This window comes from Otolemur garnettii, unplaced genomic scaffold (genome assembly GCF_000181295.1).
Source record: "Otolemur garnettii isolate 467f Iridium unplaced genomic scaffold, OtoGar3 scaffold00084, whole genome shotgun sequence".
Lineage (NCBI taxonomy): Eukaryota > Metazoa > Chordata > Mammalia > Primates > Galagidae > Otolemur > Otolemur garnettii.
The window spans coordinates 6,998,805-7,016,139 of record NW_003852479.1 but is presented as its reverse complement, the minus strand read 5'-3'; the positions used below and the strand labels follow the sequence as shown (position 1 = coordinate 7,016,139).

Here is a 17,335-nt window from a genome sequence, read left to right as displayed (position 1 = left end):
TATGTGTCTGTGTGTGTATATGTGTCTGTGTGTGTATATGTAGGTGTCTGTGTGTATCTATGTGTGTACGTGTGTGCCTGTGTGTATCTGTGTGTGTGTACGTGTGTGCCTGTATCTGTGTGTGGGTACATGTGTGCCTGTGTGTATCTGTGTGTGTGTGCCTGTTGTAGCAGGTGCACACCAGCAGGCATGCTCTCTCCCTTTGGTGGGGCATTTTTACTGCATCCTTAAACAGACTAAGGACACAATTTGTGTGATACCTTTAGAACAGTTACCTTGGAACTTCCCAATTTAGAGGAGGAAACAGAGGCCCCTTCCAGTATAACTGCTGTGCTTTAGCTGATGTTTGCAAGCTGACGAAATCACGTTGACCTATCATGAACATGAAGCTTTGCTGGACTGGGGGACCCCGCCGTGTGTCTCTGGGGGGTTCTGGTGGAGGAGTTCTGCAGCGTCTTTCCCTCTGGGCTCTCTTGAATTTAGGGTGTGCTGATTTGCACCATCTTTTTGTAACACACCAAATATTTATGATTCTTTTGTTGTTTATCTGCTTGTTGGTTTTGTGTCAGTATTTTGGCTCAATGTATATAATGCTGTTTCTTGGAAGAATTTCTAACACACTTCTTTTCCACCTAGAAGAAAGAAAATCTGCTCAGCTGGCTTTTCTTCAGCTAAGCATTTTCATTTGGCCCTTTAAACTTTCTAAACTTTGAAGAAAAATGCAGATATGCCCTCCTGTTTGAAATGCCGTAGAGATCCAGGAGGGTTAATTTAAAAATTCATAAATCCTTTGTACTATGCAAATTAATGACCTATAACCTTTTTTTTTCCAGGTGACTTATTTTGACTCAACTATGTCCAAATAAATGTGTTTATTTAGGAGAGTTCAGTGCTACCCAAACCTGACATGTTAAGCATCTCCCATGGTTCACAATATGTACCAGAGATGGGGACCACCCTCTGTTTTCTCATTACGCCAAATAATAGAAAGTGGAAATCACTCTAATCCTTCCTTCTGTGTCTGCTTTACCTCTGCAAATATGATAAACTCAATCCAATTAAAAGTCATTACCTCGCCGAGGCTTGGCCACAGTCTATAACCCTTTGTTTCACAAGCCTCTCGATTATCTGCCTTCATCACAAGTAGAATTTTTAGCCATCTTCCACTTCAGCTGTTTTTTTTTTTTTGTTTTAAAGCAATACCACTGTTGGGCATTGTAGCCACTGTCTGCACTGTTCACGCAACTCCACTCAGGGCAGCCTCACATGATGTACGAGAAGTCTTCCCGGCACACGTCTTACCTCCCCAACACGGAGGTCGGACCTTTGAGTTTTGCAGGTTCACTTTGCACCTCTCTGTGATGCCCCCATGGTGTCTTCAGGTAGAAGTCTTGTTGACTCGACGATTCATGTTTTGTGCCACACGCTGGATCATAGTTGCTGAGACTTTAATAGAAGTGACGATTGTTGAAAAGTTGAATGAAGTAAATGGTCATAGCACATCAGCAGAAATGCAAAGCAGAGCTCAGACCCGTTACATGGCTGTGCCTTCTACAGACTTCAGGTGTTTCTTCTGCCGCCAGTGGGTTTTCTTAACATCATAGACTTTACTGTCGATAGAATTATAGCATATCTGGTTTTTCCTCTCAAGCAGTTATGATTCACATAGATTTATATGGATTCATCCACAATATATTTTAATCAGCAAGCCATCTTACATTTTTGGATGAATAAATTAATATTTTCTGGCTTCTTTCCACTCTGAGATTCTACACTGCTATGGAAAATAGACATTTCAGTGGATTATTCCAAGGTTGAAGTGTGATGATGGCAAAGATTTTAACCTAAGTAGCAGAGCTGAAACCTGGTAGAAGAAGCAGTTTGTTAAAGATGATTTATCAGAATAAATCTGTAAAATGATCAGCAAAAGCCCCCCCCCCCCAAACTCACTGAGACCTTACTAATTCTGGAGAATGGTATGTGGATCTGAGTAAGAGTCACTTCATGTAATGTTGACAGGAATGGACAGCAAAATATTTTGTGTGTATACTACCGAATACAAAGGTATAAGTATGTGAGTTTGGGACATTCTTTTTTTTTCAGGTTTTGACCAGGGCTGGCTTTGAGCCCTCCACCTCCAGTATATGGGGCCAATGCCCTACTCCTTGAGCCATAGGTGCTGCCCAGGACATTCATATTTTATAAAGCTCCTTGATGAATAAATATCTCCTTTTTTTTGAGATCTTCCCCCCTACCAAATAGATACAGCTCTGAAAATTGATTTTGTTTGTCGGCTTTTGGTTACAATTGTAGGCACGTGTGGATATCATTTGGGGAAAACCCATCATCTGGCGGGTAGGGTGAGCCGTTTCTCTGAGATCTCCTGCTCTAGACTACTGCCCCTCGAGGTCCCAGGTGCCCTGGGGTCTCCTTCGAGCATGTCGCTGCTCTGAGTCCACCAGAACTCTCTCCCATCTGTGTGTGGCAACTTTCAATTCCAGCTGGAAGATAAGCGTGTGGGTTGGGTCACGTACGGTCTGGGGGGAGTTTTCATGGCTGTGACACAGCCCCACCTGATTCAAAACAGAACTGCTGGCCTGGCCACAGCTGAAGCAGACGGGGCAGAAAGACGTCTTGACCCGTCACCTGACCTGACAACCATGTGCTTACTCAGGAGGGTTCTCTTCATGCATTTTGAGATGGAAGTGTGGGTGTGCTACTTCACAACCTGGTGGTTCCATCACATTGTGAGCTATTTAGAAGCAGCAGTGAGAAATTACGCCCCCGGAGGTATTCTGATGCTCACGTAACTGTGAAGGCCTTGGGGATACTCAGAAGTCAATAAGCAGGACAACGGCATTCCCACCAATAACCAGAGTAAGAGGCTCATTCTTCAAAACTTTGGTCTGTGCATTGTTTTCACCAGCCTAAGGTTAGAGGTTCTGTAAGACTGGATGCCAGTTTCAGAGTTACGGATATTCAGATCTTTTTTTTGCTGGGGCTGGGTTTGAACCCATCACCTCCGGCATATGGAGCCGGCGCCCTACCCTTTTGAGCCACAGGTGCTGCCCATATTCAGATCTTTTAATATGCATCACTGTGCCTGACCCCACCTTACATGTTATTTTTATTGTATTGTCCCATACCTGTCATCACCTCTGTCTTTACTGCTCAACTTTAACGTCCTCGAGGGCAGGAATTTTATCTTATTTAACTCTGTCTCTATTTTTAGCAACATGCCCAGTTCCAGACACAATGTGGTATTGGGTGAACGTCTGGAGCAGGGATGAATAGGGTTAAGTCTGTGCCGTAGCATCTTTCCGACAGCTCTCACCTCGATACTTCAATCATCTAATTTATCTTTTAATGCTAGAAAATGATTTAAATGTGGGCACTTTTGCAGTTCACACAAAACTAGTCAAGTCTAGGACATCTGTGTAATCCTTCATTTTTCATAGTATGGAGCCAGCCAAAGATTTTGAAAGTCAAATGTATATTTATTCCACGGAGGAAACTTTATCAACCAGAGCAAAAGTTTACTGGCAGTAGCTGGTGATATAATGGGTAGTTTAAATCCTGCTAACTGCAAATAATTTTTCAACTGTGTTTATGATTGTGGTGGAGTTTAGTGAGGAAGAGGTACAGATAACATAAATATTTCAACAAAAGCCGATTGTACTGGAGCCATAAATAAATTAGACCCAGTTTGTAAATAAATTCAGTTTTTGCCAGCAAACATTTATAATCCTCTCTTGCTGCAAACAATAGTAATTTATATAGAAGAGGTCCTGAATGCCTCTGTTTTTTTTTTTTTTAAAGTCAGTTCTCATTATGAGGCTGTGCCTGGTGCTGATCAAGTGTCTTAGACTGTGTGGCTCAATTAGACATGAAGGATGCTGTACAGACCACCTAATGCTACTAGTTATTGTACACATTGATAATGACAATTCCCAGACACCACACATAGCTTGGTAGTCTATGAAGTTGTTGTATTATATCATTCTCTTAAATACCCAGCTTGTGTTACCACTCTCAAATCATAATGTCGAAACTACCCCCTCTCAAATCACAACTACTGTTTTGTGTGATATATATAAAAATAGCACATCTGTTCATATTTTTCTGCAAACTCTTTTTTCTCAACATGTATAATGTTTTCTCAAATTAAAAAAAAAATCCTTCCTTTACGTTTTTCAATGACATTCCTTCCATCTCTGTGGTTTTGAATGATTTTACACTTCATATGGTGTGGTATTGGGAAACTCTGCTTGGGAACCTTCAAGGCTTCGAGTGGGTGGAAAATTGCCCTCTGTCGTGACGGCTACCTTAACTCTGCATTGAAGATGCCATATGTGCAGCAGCACAGAGTGTGAGATAAAATCAGCAGGTCAGGAGCTTTCCCACATCATCTCTTTAAAATCAGAAGTTACTGCTGTCTTCTAGTCACTAAACCTTGGTCATGTTCAAATCAACCCCCACTTTAGACTCCAGGGACATTCTATTTTGGGGCATCGCTCTCTGTTCCTACTCTACCAAGACTGTGGCCGGGTCCGTGTTCCATCAGCTGGTTCACACTCCTTTTTATCAGGAAGCCATCGCTACAACTCCCTCTTCTGCCAGACACACATAATTATTTTCTTTTCTTTACGTGGGACTGGCTGTAAGAAAGCCCTTCTGTTTTGTAGCGGTGGGGAAGGGTCTGCACCAAGTCAGCTGTGGGAGTGAGTTTGGACTTACGTTCCCTCTGTTTATTCAGCCCCTGCATGCCTGTCTCTGTTTACCAAACTGCAGAATGCAGACCTCAGACTCCTTGCTTCTTGATCTCCATCTTTTGAGGGTTATTTTGTAGGTTTTCCACCCAGAGTATGTTAGATTCAGTCTCCTTGCTGTGGAATCCACCCCTACCCTTGTAAACTGCTGAGTTTTGCTCTGTCCTTTGGAGGCAAGAAGGATCCCTGCCAAAAGCCGCCAAGCCACACTTAGGTAATTACAATAAACAAGCTGGCCTCTCAGTCCACATGCAGAGCTGAGCAGGGCAGAGCTGTGGTCAGAGGGGTCCCAGTTGCTCCTCCATCAGCAATGGCACATTGGTTCCCTCGTGTCCCTGCTCACTTTTAAACACTTGCTTCTTTAAAGGAAATAAATCCGGTCACTCTTTAGCATGTGAAGGGGTACAGCTTTCTTCTGAAACCACCATCAACAACGTAAACAAATCAGAGGTAGTAAACCACAGGCTCTGCCCACACACAGACCGCAGTCCTCAGCAGAGGCCAGCTCCTTAATGCGAGAGCAACAGCCCAGTTTTATAAGCTTCTGCTGGGAGTAAGTTCCAGCCTCACCAGTTAGAGTGAGGTCAGGCGGGCGGAGGACAGACTCTCCCAGGTTCTGCTCTGGGAGAGACCAGGAGGACAGATTCTCCTGGGTTCTGCGCTGGGAGAGACCAAGAGGACAGATTCTCCCGGGTTCTGTGCTGGGAGAGACCAGACTAATTCACAGGGTGTCTTTCCAGGAAACCTGTGACAAGCTTATGGTGCACTGACTTTTGACCATCTCTTGGTTTTCATTATGAAGCCCTGGGGATTGCTTGCATGAAATGGACCCGGAAACGAGTTTGCCCAATATGCTTGTTTAGTGGGTAGGGACACAGGGACCCCAAACAGCAACAGTGACCACCCCAAACAGCAACAGTGACCTGCCCTCCAGGTTACTTCAGGGCTTAGTGACACATTGACAAATCCAGAAATCCACGCCAGCACTTGGGTCCCTCCCGCTCTCCCCAAATGCAAATGGCATAGTTTACATCCTCCGCCTTAACCCATGTGGGAGTTGTAAAATATTCTCTATACCTTCCTGATACTGATATGCTTCCTTTCTTGACAATGGTTAGTCCTCAACCAATGTGTCCAGCCCTAAACTAATGTGTTCCGTCATCAGTCAATTCCTGCCTGTGATAGCCTTTTCTTAAATACCTGTTTAAACAGTAATTTAGATAAGAGGGCCCCATTTGTGTGCAACAGGAAATGCCTGCCTTCTTTTAGATACGCTGGCAAATAATTATTGTAGATATGGCTGGGACACTGAAGGGCTGTGCTCTGATCATTTCGGACTGCCGGAGGATAGCCACCCAGTCTGCTGAGACGTGATTTCAGGACAGTGCCACTTTCCTCTAAATGGATGTGAAGGAAAATCACTTCGGGGACATAAAAAGCTTATGAAAAAAGCTATCAGGTCAGAGGTTGAAAAAAGTCTCTTAAGAAATTTGTATTGCTAAAAGAAAGTTGAGGCACACACTTGTAATGTAAAGGAAACAGGGTCTGACGTGTGACAAGTCTGTTCTTACTGGCCGTTCCAGTGGGTATTGGGGACGGTGGCTCCTCAGCAACAGACTGAGCCAAACATTAACCAGGTCTTGTTTTTTCTTGGAATAGAATTCACAGAGCTTTAATGTCTTCATTTTAGCTGTTTCAGATTCTGTAACTAGATACCAGAGGCCTTCCTGGTACCTCAACTATGAATTTTCTAGCAATTTCTTTCCATAACCATTTGAAAAAAGCTGAGTTCCATCTCTGAAGAGAAAGTTTTGAAAGTGGCCAAGCCCATTTAATAATTGCTCAGGAGCTACGAGCTCAATCCCAAACCATACTCATTTAGTGAAATGTCTGTGAAATTCCTGGGAGAGTGGAAAACTCCTGACCGCATCCAAGAGCTGCAGGGCGAGCAAGGGGCCTGCGCAATACTGTGCGAAAGATACACGTGGGCTCGCTGGTCAGGCCCCTGATTGCGATTCGCACATTGCCTGCTGTCCTCTGCTTCCCCGCCTGCCGACAGGCTTCCTTCCCGGGTCTTTTTGACAGCCCATAAATGAAATATTTTTGGGAAATGCTAGGGGGAAAGGTTCCATAAGGAAGAGAAGAAATAGTGCAGAACGAGGAAGTAGCAAATACTAGAATCGGGAGGAAGCTTAGAAGGGCATCGAAAAATTCCATGTGCCAAGTCACGCTGACGGCTGACTTCACCCGCGTCAGGGCTGCAGAGGCGCGGACTGCGCAGGTGCAGCCCGGGGTCAGCGCCGACGCCAGCCCGGCAGGTGCAGCCCGGGGTCAGCGCCGCCTGAGTCTGGCTTCCTCTGAGCCCCGGCCTGTGCTCAGAGCCGGGTCTCCGGGCCCTGGCCGCCGTCCTCTGTAGCTTGTTTAAGTCTGTTTTCTGGAAGTTCCTTTCCCTTACTTATATTAGTTACCTTGCTTCATTTCTTTGGGATCTTAGACTTGATTCTCTTGGGGCCATCCTCACTCTGCAGCCCGGCACCGCCTCCCTGGTGGCTCCACGTGGTGGGAGGTGGAGGGGTCGAGCATGTGGGGTGACTTTTGGGGGCAGTTGCTGAGCTCCCCTCCTCCCCTCCTGCCCCACTGGGTGCATCCCGTGGATGGGGCGCTGCTCACGTGCTTGCCCCCCCTCCCCCCAGTCCCTGGAGGGCTCTGAGGTCGGGCCGAGCCCCCCCACCCCGGGCTGGGCGCACATCCTCTCTCTCGGCCACGTGTAATCCTTCCTGTCTGCTTGAAGCCCGGCACAAAGTCCTGGGCTTGGGCCCACCCTCTTCTTAGCAGCAATTAACCTTTACTGCGGGGCTTCCTTTGAAGTCTGCTCGTGTTTTTATTACAAAACTGCAGCGAAGAACATAATGGGGGAAATGTCTAAATTTCTGAGTTACCTAATCCGTTCAGTTCCCAAACTGAGCTCGCCTTGGCAGTTGCTGGTGTAGTTACGAACTCAGTCGGCCTGCCTGGGGTCCCAAGGCGTGTTTCTGTCTCAGCCTATTTTTAAGATCAGGGAGCTCCTACCCGTCCCTCCACCACACACACCCGGCAAACGCACGTGGTGTGTGTGTCACACGTGGATGAGGGCACAGCTGAGCACAGATAGCTGATTTCTTGTTTAATAGCTACAGAAATCCTGGCTTTATATTCAAACTGTGCATATATGCTCTTAAACTATTCAGTTGCTGAATTTCCTATCAGTGAACTACTGGGAAGAGCAGAGAGATGGTCTCTGTGTGCTTCTGGCACTGATGATAATGCTGAGTGATAGTATCATGATGGGCATTAAATGGTATTAATGGCAAAACTCAGGATTTTGGATGGCATCTGCCCAGAAGGTTTGCAGTTAGACCAGGCAGAGAGGCCAGAGAAACAAATGGGGGGAGTTATATAAAACCCACAGAAAGAGAAGGCATTTTAGGCCAGCCTTGCAAATAAGAACCAAAGAATTACAAGTGAAATGGCATTTTTTTCTAGCCTGCCATTCACAGGAGCTCAAATAATTGAAATCATTTTTCTCTGCTTTTCACTCAGCAGTAAATCATTCATTGGTAATCCAAGGTTGGTGGGAAAGCACCTGAAACTCAAGGAAAACACGAGAGAATCTTTTTCCTCCCCTCAAGATGGGTGAAGATTTTCTAAGGAACAAGTAAAAATCACAAGAGAAAAATAAAAGTAGTTCCATAAAAATAAAAAAAAAATTAAAAATGCCAAATGTTAAATCATCTACTGGAAAAATTGACCAAAACTGTATCAAAAGGCTAACTTCATCATCAATAATAAGACAGACATAAAATCCCAATTAAAAGTGAACAAAAACAATGAACAATTTGCAAAAGAAGAAATATGAATGACAAAAATATTTAGTTTCAGTCATCAACTGAGATGTAAATTAAAGCAATAATAAGTACATGTTATAATTTCCCTTCTTGTACTAATAAGGATTAAGAACAATGATAAATGCCAGTGTGATTGGTAGAAGTCTAAACTGGACACACTTCCTGAAAAGCCACCTGCCTGTACTCACTACAGAATCTAACTTAAAGAAATGGAAATGGATGAAAATAAAAGTTTACATTAAAGAATGTTCATTTCAGTGTAATTTATGGCATCAGAAATTAGAAGCAAAATAAATAGCATGCAAATAGTTCCCTTCCTGTGGCCTATGTCATGGGATCTTAGGCAGCCATTAAACGTAGTTTTAGAAAATAGTTTGTTAGGAGTATTTCCTCATGTATTTTTTACTATCATTAAATGAAAAGGCCTAAAACCCACATGTTCATATAGTATGGTTAAAATTTTGATAAAATAAACAAATAAACTTTAAAACATATCTTTAAAAGAAAAAAAAATAGTTGCCTAGGTGTTAACAGAGGACCGGACCTGGACGCCTGGTCAGTCTCTGCTGACTCTGGGTGTGCTGCTGAGAATATTTGAATGCCAGGTTCCACATGTGCAAAATAGAAGATGATTTTTCTCATCATCATTTTTTAACTGGGTTGTTTTGATCGTCAAAATGAGAAAATGTGGATACATCTATGGAAGTTATTATTATCTCTCTTTGCAGATTCTGATACATTTTTAAAATGGAGCTCTCCTCAGTGGAAACTTAGGGTAGCTATTCAAAGAGTCATCAAAATAAATACAATCTGATCGAAGTGTGGGCCCTTCCTTGGTCTTTGGGGACGTTAGGACACTTAAAATTTCCAAGTCACTTGCTTCAAATCCAACAATAAGCTAATCTCCCTCCCCTCACCCAGCTAATGACATGCCCAAAGGATGGAGCAAGTTAGAGGAGCAGAGTAGAGTAGAGTAGTGTAGCTCGGCTCCACGAAGTTACAAGGGTTATTTATCTTTATGGGACCACTGGTGTATACAGCACTTCTTACCTGACACTTACCTACTGTAAATGCACCCGCTCTGTCAGTGTGATATCTGAGAAATGCCTTAATTAACTGCAGTTATAGCTGAGGGAAACCAGCTACCAATTTTTCCCCAATAACAGAGATTTAATGGAGATAGGATAATTGAGGTAGTTTGTCATTTAGATGAAAGGTTTTAGCAGCTTTGGGATGGTTCTTGAGTGGTGCACATGTAGGCATTAGTTCATTTCGGGTTATGCAGATATTCAGTGTGGTGTCATCAATTCCATTTGCTGTTGAAAATTTCATAATGCTAGGTTACGTTGAAATATTGTTGCATGTTTGATACATAAAACGCAGCAGTCTTATATTTTTATGTTTTTCACCTCCATCTTTTTCATATTTAATTCAGATGATACTGGATTAACAGTGGTTTTAAGACAAGGTGGCTGGGCTTGCACAGATGTTTAATGGTGCCTGTGGATGAATAGGGTTGTGGGTCCTTCTGGATTTACCTGGCCTATATAAGCTTTTCTTTAGGTTTAATTTGATATTCTTATCATTGTAATCAGAATCGCATTCAGGTTCAAATTCAAAATTTTCTGTGCAGCAGCCTGGGTACACACGTGTACTTGTTCTCCACAGGAATTGACATCTGAATGCATTTTCTTAGATTCTGCACTGGAGAGGTTTTGGGTAACTTGGGGGTCAGGGGATCTGCCCTGTGGTTGGGAAGGCACAGACAGGTTTGTGTCCATCCTTTTGTGAGATTTGGGGGTCACTTTGATGGAACTGGCAGTCTGACTGATTTGACTCTCTGAGGAAATAGGAGAAATTTTACTGGCTTTTAATAGATAATGACTAGAGGAGCATGGTTTTGTTTACTCAGGTGCGTTTTCCTTTCCTGGTGCTGAAATGGTCAAGTTCATAGATTGCACAAGGTCTTCCTATAGCATTTCTTGAGAAAAACAAACTCCTCATCCTAGGAGAGAAACCCCCTTAACAGTTTGTAAAGTCACTCTGCATTTGCAAGGGTTCAATGTTACAATTCTGGGGAGACATTTTTATGGTTTTAGCTGTACCAAGACCATCAGTGAACTTTTAGATATTAGAGTGAAGTGCAAAATCTCTGCAAAGGATAAAATTAGATGGACTTTCTCAAGCACGTTTTGACCTTGAGGTATACCTCTCTGATAATATTTCTTTGGGGCATTATTAAAATTGGGTTTGGAGAAAAGTTTGTGAACCACTGTGTTCTATTTTTATGGGTTTAAAGGTGCTTTTCAGGATCAAAAATTTCCAGTATTTGGTAGAAAAATAGTGATTTGGTTTACCAGTTCAATAAAATTACATGTCAGGTTAATTAAATATTTAACAAGTATTTATTAGGCACTTACATGCAGATCACTTGGAGAATTCCTAACAGTCCTGACCCCTCCCTTTAAGAGCCTGTTTCTTAGTTGGAAATAAGAGAATAATACACGTTAAACCCCAAGCAGCAGCATGTGGTATCCAATTGCCAAGTTGGGAGGTGGAAGTACGCAATAATTCAGGGAGAGGGGATACGTGTGTTCTGTGGGATGGTGATGGGACGCGTTGGAACTTGACCTGGGGGATGACTAGAACTGGCTGAGGAGAGAAGCCGAGAAATGATGTCTGGGGGGGAGACAGAAGAGGAAGTGCTCACTGCTCTCAGACATCGGAGGTAAGCTCGCTTTGGCCTGCAAGAGGGTTAAAAATCAGACAGAAAGAAAGAAGGGATCCAAAAGGAAGGAGATTTTATTCCAAGCCTAAAAGGTTTAGCATTTACCTGCAGACACTAGGAGTTCTTGCAGGTTACAACAGGAAAACGGTGCAGGGAAGGGAATCCAGCGGCATCACATCAGCTGGGTGCTGAGCGGGGGAGGAGGGAAGATGGTGTTTGGCCGCCAACTTAGAGGACTGTTGAAAAATTCTGAAAGCCTTGGATGAAGGTGAAACCTGCGAGAAGAGTGTCCAGCGTTCAGTGACTAGGACGCTGAAGGAGAGAAAATGCAATGTGATTTTAAGGCCTTGAACATGGATGTTTAGGGGAGGAGTTTGTTCCAGGTGGAAACAGGAGAATGGGCAGAGAATAGCTTTGAGGGCAGATGATAGTGTAAAGATTTCAGACGTGCTGAACTGGAATGATAACCATCTTGTATGTGGTATGTTGAGAACCTTTGTCCCACAGGTGCAAGGGTGAGTGTGGGGGTTAGACCACATGCGTGGTTTAAAGGGTGTTATCTCAGTGTCTGGTAGAGGGCCAAGCCCTCACTGAAAGACCCTTCTGTGTGTGCTGTCACTGCCCCTCACAGAACTTTAGGAGGTGGGAGCCATTACTTGATGGATAATTGTTAATGATGGTTGTGGTTAATTTCCATAGTAAATCAGAGAAGGAATTAGTGCTACCCTTTAGCCCAATAAACTATCTTAGAAGACTTTAAAAATTCACAGAACTGTGGGTTTGGTAGGATCTTAAAGGCCATCCTGCCTAGTCATCCCCTCGAAGCTGAAATTGCTCCCTAATGACCCAGCTCGTGGTTGTTTGAGCGGCCCCAGAACCCCTGTGATGGGGACTGGAGGCCACTTTTCTTACCATTCCACAGTTCTGGTGGAAATCTGTCTCCTGGTCATTTTCACCCATTTTTCTTTGTTCTCCCCTTAAAGTTCTGTGACCAAAACAAATCTTGTCCTAGTGGACCAGAAACATGTATTTATACAACTGAAACCTCCTTCAACTGGTGGGAAATTCAAGCTCTGTCATTCCTCTCATGCTCTCTCTTGCCCCCATGGGAGTTTCATAAAGATCTTAAGGTCTCACAGGGGACACTCAGGTGTGGGGCTGGCTGCTTTGGAGTATCCTTGGGGCCTCTGAGCTCGGGGACAGACCTGCTGTTTACCTGCTGCCCCTACAGCTCCTGTCACCTCCCAGGTGCTTGGGGTCAGACCTGCTGTTTACCTGTTCCCCCTAAAGCTCCTGTCACCTCTGGGGCCTGGCACTTCTCAGTCTGCAGGAAGTTCTTTCTTCCTGGTGCACCTCAAGGCACCCCTTCTCTCCCTTCACCCTCTGGAAAGGAAACCTACTTTCTTTGAGGATTTTAGCTTTTATAAATGTCTAGAAAAATCACTAGCTTCAAGTAACTTTTAACTTTTGGCTTTGCCTAAGTTATTGAGGCAAGGGAACCTTAAGAGTGGTGACATGCTTGAAATGGGAAAAGAAAAACAGAGAAAGAAAAAAAAACCATGGATTAATATTCCAATAGATAATCCTGCCACACAGATTTAAGCCTTGCTGCACGTGGTGGCCTTTGGAATCTTTGATGGCGATCCTACATTTTTTCCGAGATAACAGTACATGATACAACTTTCTAATACATTATATAATCCTGTCAGGTCTCAGTCTGGGATGGTTTGGGCGTTGTAGTTACACACATTCACTTCTTGTCTCTACTTTATTCAGACCCAGAATGAAATTGCTGATTGTTTTCCAGATAGATGCTGGACTGAATGGGCCCATGCCCGGGTGTTGATGGTGGAGGATTAGCTCATCTGATTTACGGAGGCTCCATGGAGGGCCTAATGCCAAACCATCCCCTACCTGTGAATCATAAAGATTATAATGAAAGCACATTTTAACAATGGTCTTTCCTATTTAGCCTTCAAATAACAACAGTATAATAAGGCAGCTGGCCCCTTGGGCTTGTGTCTCTCCTATAATCCGGAGGAATTCATGAAGCTCTTGTTCATTCACAGGTAATGAGTGTGTGTATGGCAACTACCCTGGGACGCCTTTGGAAGAAGTGCCAGATACAGGTGGGGTAGGCAGCACCCCCTGCCTCAGTGTCCAGGAGCCCTGCTCGCCCGCGGCGCCCAGCGAGGAGTGCACCCCCAAGGAGGGCTCTCCTTACAAGGCCCCCATCTACATTCCTGATGACATCCCCATTCCTGCTGAGTTCGAGCTCCGAGAGTCCAATATGCCTGGAGCAGGACTAGGAATATGGACCAAAAGGAAGATCAAAGCAGGTGAAAAGTTTGGGCCCTACGTGGGGGAGCAGAGGTCAAACCTGAAAGACCCCAGTTACGGATGGGAGGTAAGAATGTATTTTGACTCGACACCTTTACATGTATTGATGTGTGCAAAGAAGAGATTAATTGTGTAAGTAGCTGTAAGATAAGCAAATTCTGTTTGTTGCAATATGGCTTCAAATAGATCTTTAAGAAGAACTTCCCTATCATCTTACCTCTTGATAGAAACAACGTTATCTATTAAAGATATAGCATGTTAGAAGGGGCCACAGCCTCATGAATGGTGAAAGAAGAGTATTGAATTTAAAAAAAATGCTCAGGGGAGAAAATATGGTTCTATAGTTAACATGCGAAAACACTGGATGTGACCGTGGCTAGTAAGTGTATGGCCGTAGCAAACAAGCATGTGACTTGTGTATTGTATTTCCTTTTGTGGTGGGGGCTTGAGGAAAACATTTGTTTTCCCCACTTTGTGGCTGTGAGTTAATTTGGTTTTATCTTCCTTTTGCGCTAGTCCTTCTGTTTTGCTTCCTTTTTGATAATCCTAGTTTAATGCTTCATGCTTTCAGAATATAGCACTCTATTCATCACTAAATTGTGTGTTGATTCTTTATATTCAAATTGGTTCCATGAGTAACTCATGTATAAAAATGACTGAAAATCTCTCACTGGTTTCAGTCAGACTTTTCACAGAACCCATTGGCAGTATCTAAGAATTACCAGTCATGGTCTGATTATGGAATCGAAACTGATTTTATTTAAGCAGGACAGGAAACTGTTATTCATTCGAGTTTGTGACTTCTGTACACATTCAGTGCGTATAAAAACAGGTTCCATTTATTTTTGTAACTTGAAAACTTCTGTGGTTAAATCATAACATCATAATGTCTGGAAAATCTGGTCCATCTCTGAAAAACTTGTAGAGATATTCTGCATGGGTTAAATATTTTTTGGAGATGTGGTTGACCTTTGATTTCATAATATTTCAGTTAGACAGAAATCAGATAACCTAGATTTATTTTGGTATGCTCTCTTAATATTTATGATCATTAATAGAATATCTGGCCAGCCTGTAAAGAGAAATGGATGTGCAGTGCCTTCAGGATGTAATCTCAGCTTTGTGTCCACTTGTCTTTTTGTGAGGTCTATTCAAAATGCCACAATAAAAACAATCCTTGTTCAAGTTCTGAAATGCCAAAAGTTACTATCTGGCTTTGACACGACTGTAAGGGAGACATCCTTCTCTGGTTTTGTTCTTAGCCCCAGCCCCAGCAAAGGTGTGGTTGGGCTACATTTCCTTCAGACACACGTATTGATAAGAGATGTTTTAAAAATCACTGTAGCATTAACTGATATGTGAGTTGAATACATTTTAAACCAAATGCGTACGAACTTTACGTCATTATTGTTCACCTTAAAATAATGGCTATAAACATTCTAATAATAAGTAACTCATTAAACTTTTATTACAAAATCTCCAGGGTTAAACAACAAGGCAGTACTGGTTAAGATTATCCTGAAGGTTTGGAATAAACTGAGGTTTAATAACGAAATCATTTTGCAATTACAGTGTTGGTAAATGCAGGACTGTGTCTCTTTAAACATAATACCTATGGATTGGGGGATGAACCTGGGGAAATACTAGGAAAGAATTTAGAGGAAATTTAAAAGTAATTATTTTTTTCTCCTTGGAGTAAAATGTCTTCAACATATACACCGGCAAACATTTACCTGGAGAAATGTAAAATGACTCTCTTAACTATGTCAAGACTGAGTTGTTTTTATTGCTTGGAATTCGAGACAACTTCATAAAATAGCTCAGGACTTTCTGCCTGATGATCATGCTTCCCTTCTCTCCTTCAGAAGCCAGCTGACGGCCAGTTCAGTGGCTGTTCTCTCAACATTTTAATAGTTACCTTCACGTCAGGGATTGTCTGCTGTGGGATTGTGGCGATTGTCTGCTGTTTTCAGTACTATGAACCAGATCAGAGAAAGGACGTCTTAGAATTTTGGCGAACTTGTTCTCCATGGAGGAGCAGTTGAGCTCCTGACTCATACTTAGCTTTTTTTTTTTTTTTTTAATCTTACCCTAGTTAATACAAAATCCAATCATGATTAACAAGGCACCTTCACACTGGCGTCTCACTCCATCCCAGCATGCTCATTCTTAGCTGTCTTCATGCCTTTTGCCCTCAATGATAGCTGGTTTCCCTCTCATCTGGCTATGAAACCATCATGATTAACGGCTATGACGTCTTTCTTTTCCTATTTTTTTTTTTTTTTGAGACACTTTGCCACTGTTGGTAGAGTGCCCTGGCAGCACAGCTCACAACAATCTCAAATTCTTGGGCCAAGTGACTCTCCTGCCTCAGCCTCCTGAGTAGCTGGGACTACAGGCACCTGCCACACAACTCCTGGCTACTTTTTTTAGAGATGGGGTCTTGCTCTTGCTCAGGGTGGTCTTAAACTCCTGAGTGTAAAGCAATCTACTGCCTCAGCCTCCCAGAGTGCTGGGATTACAGGGGTAAGCCCTTGTGCCTGACCTATGACCTCTTTCTTTGATATACCTTTATTATTATTATTTTTTAAAATGATGAATAAAAAAAACAAAGCCTCTTAGGCACATCCCAGACTAAACCCCTAGGGATCCCGAGCACACGTGCATGCGTTGACCGCCGTGCTAAGTGCTTCCCTGTTGGGGCTGAAGACGCCCCACTCTCTCCATCATGGCCCTTGTTCTTTTCCCCTTTCAAAGCTCCCCATTGTGTGTACTTCCTGTTTAATAAATTGCATTGCTCTCTGTTCAGTTGTGCAAACCCCCAAATCTGTCATGTTGACACCTCTCTGTCCCGTGCTGGCCATGGCTAGCTTGTGGCCCCTGTATTCTGTCAAGCCCCCTGTTACACACACTGTTCTTCCCAGCTGAGAACCCCTTTCCCTCTGTCCTTAGCAGCCATCTGATCATTCCCCAAGTTTGCGTCCACTGGGACACCATCTATGGCCTTTCCCATCACAATTTAGTAGTACCTAAATTATACCACTGGAAAGGTGACCCATTCACTAAAGATGAAGGTCCCTCATGCTTCCTTCTAAAGTTGGCTGTTATGTGATCATGTGGGGACTGCAGGCAGAGCGTTGGGGGGGCAGGCTGCTGGAGTGAGACTTCCAGGACTCAAACATTAGGCGTCGTGGGGTCCAGATTATCTGCTCAGCTTCCCTAATGGACCAAGATTTCCTCGAGAGCTTGTGAAGCCCTCTCTTCTAGTGCAAGGCCTTGGTCATGTTCCATGGGTTTTTGATGCCTCTGGTGCTAGTCTGGGCTTAGTACATTACCTGGAATAAGCAGATTCTATAGTCAGAGCAGCTCAGGCTACCCTAACAAAGTGCAAGTGACTGAGCAGTTTCAACGACAGGAATTTACATTCTTACTGTCCTGGAGGCTGGAAGTCCATGATCAGAGTTCCAGGTGATTTAGTTTCTGGTGACGTCTCCCTTCCTGGCTTGTAGATAGCTGTCTTCTCCCTGTGTCATACAGCCATTCTCTCTTTGTGTGCATGTAGGAGAGGAGGGAGAGAGAGAATGGGGGAGGGAGAGAGGGAGGGAGGGAGGGAG

General features: G+C 43.5%; 1 protein-coding gene across 2 annotated transcripts in view; it reads left to right on the top strand.

Moving 5' to 3' along the window:
* Nucleotides 1-17,335, top strand: part of MECOM (MDS1 and EVI1 complex locus) — a 567,302-nt gene that overhangs the window by 249,568 nt on the left and 300,399 nt on the right. The window contains exon 2 of one of the 2 annotated variants that reach the window (XM_003794647.3): nucleotides 13,451-13,788. The exons of the other annotated variant lie outside the window; for it this stretch is intronic. Within the exon in view, the coding sequence (XP_003794695.1) occupies nucleotides 13,451-13,788 (338 nt within the window). The remainder of the gene's footprint in view (nucleotides 1-13,450; nucleotides 13,789-17,335) is intronic. 2 annotated transcript variants of the gene reach the window in all.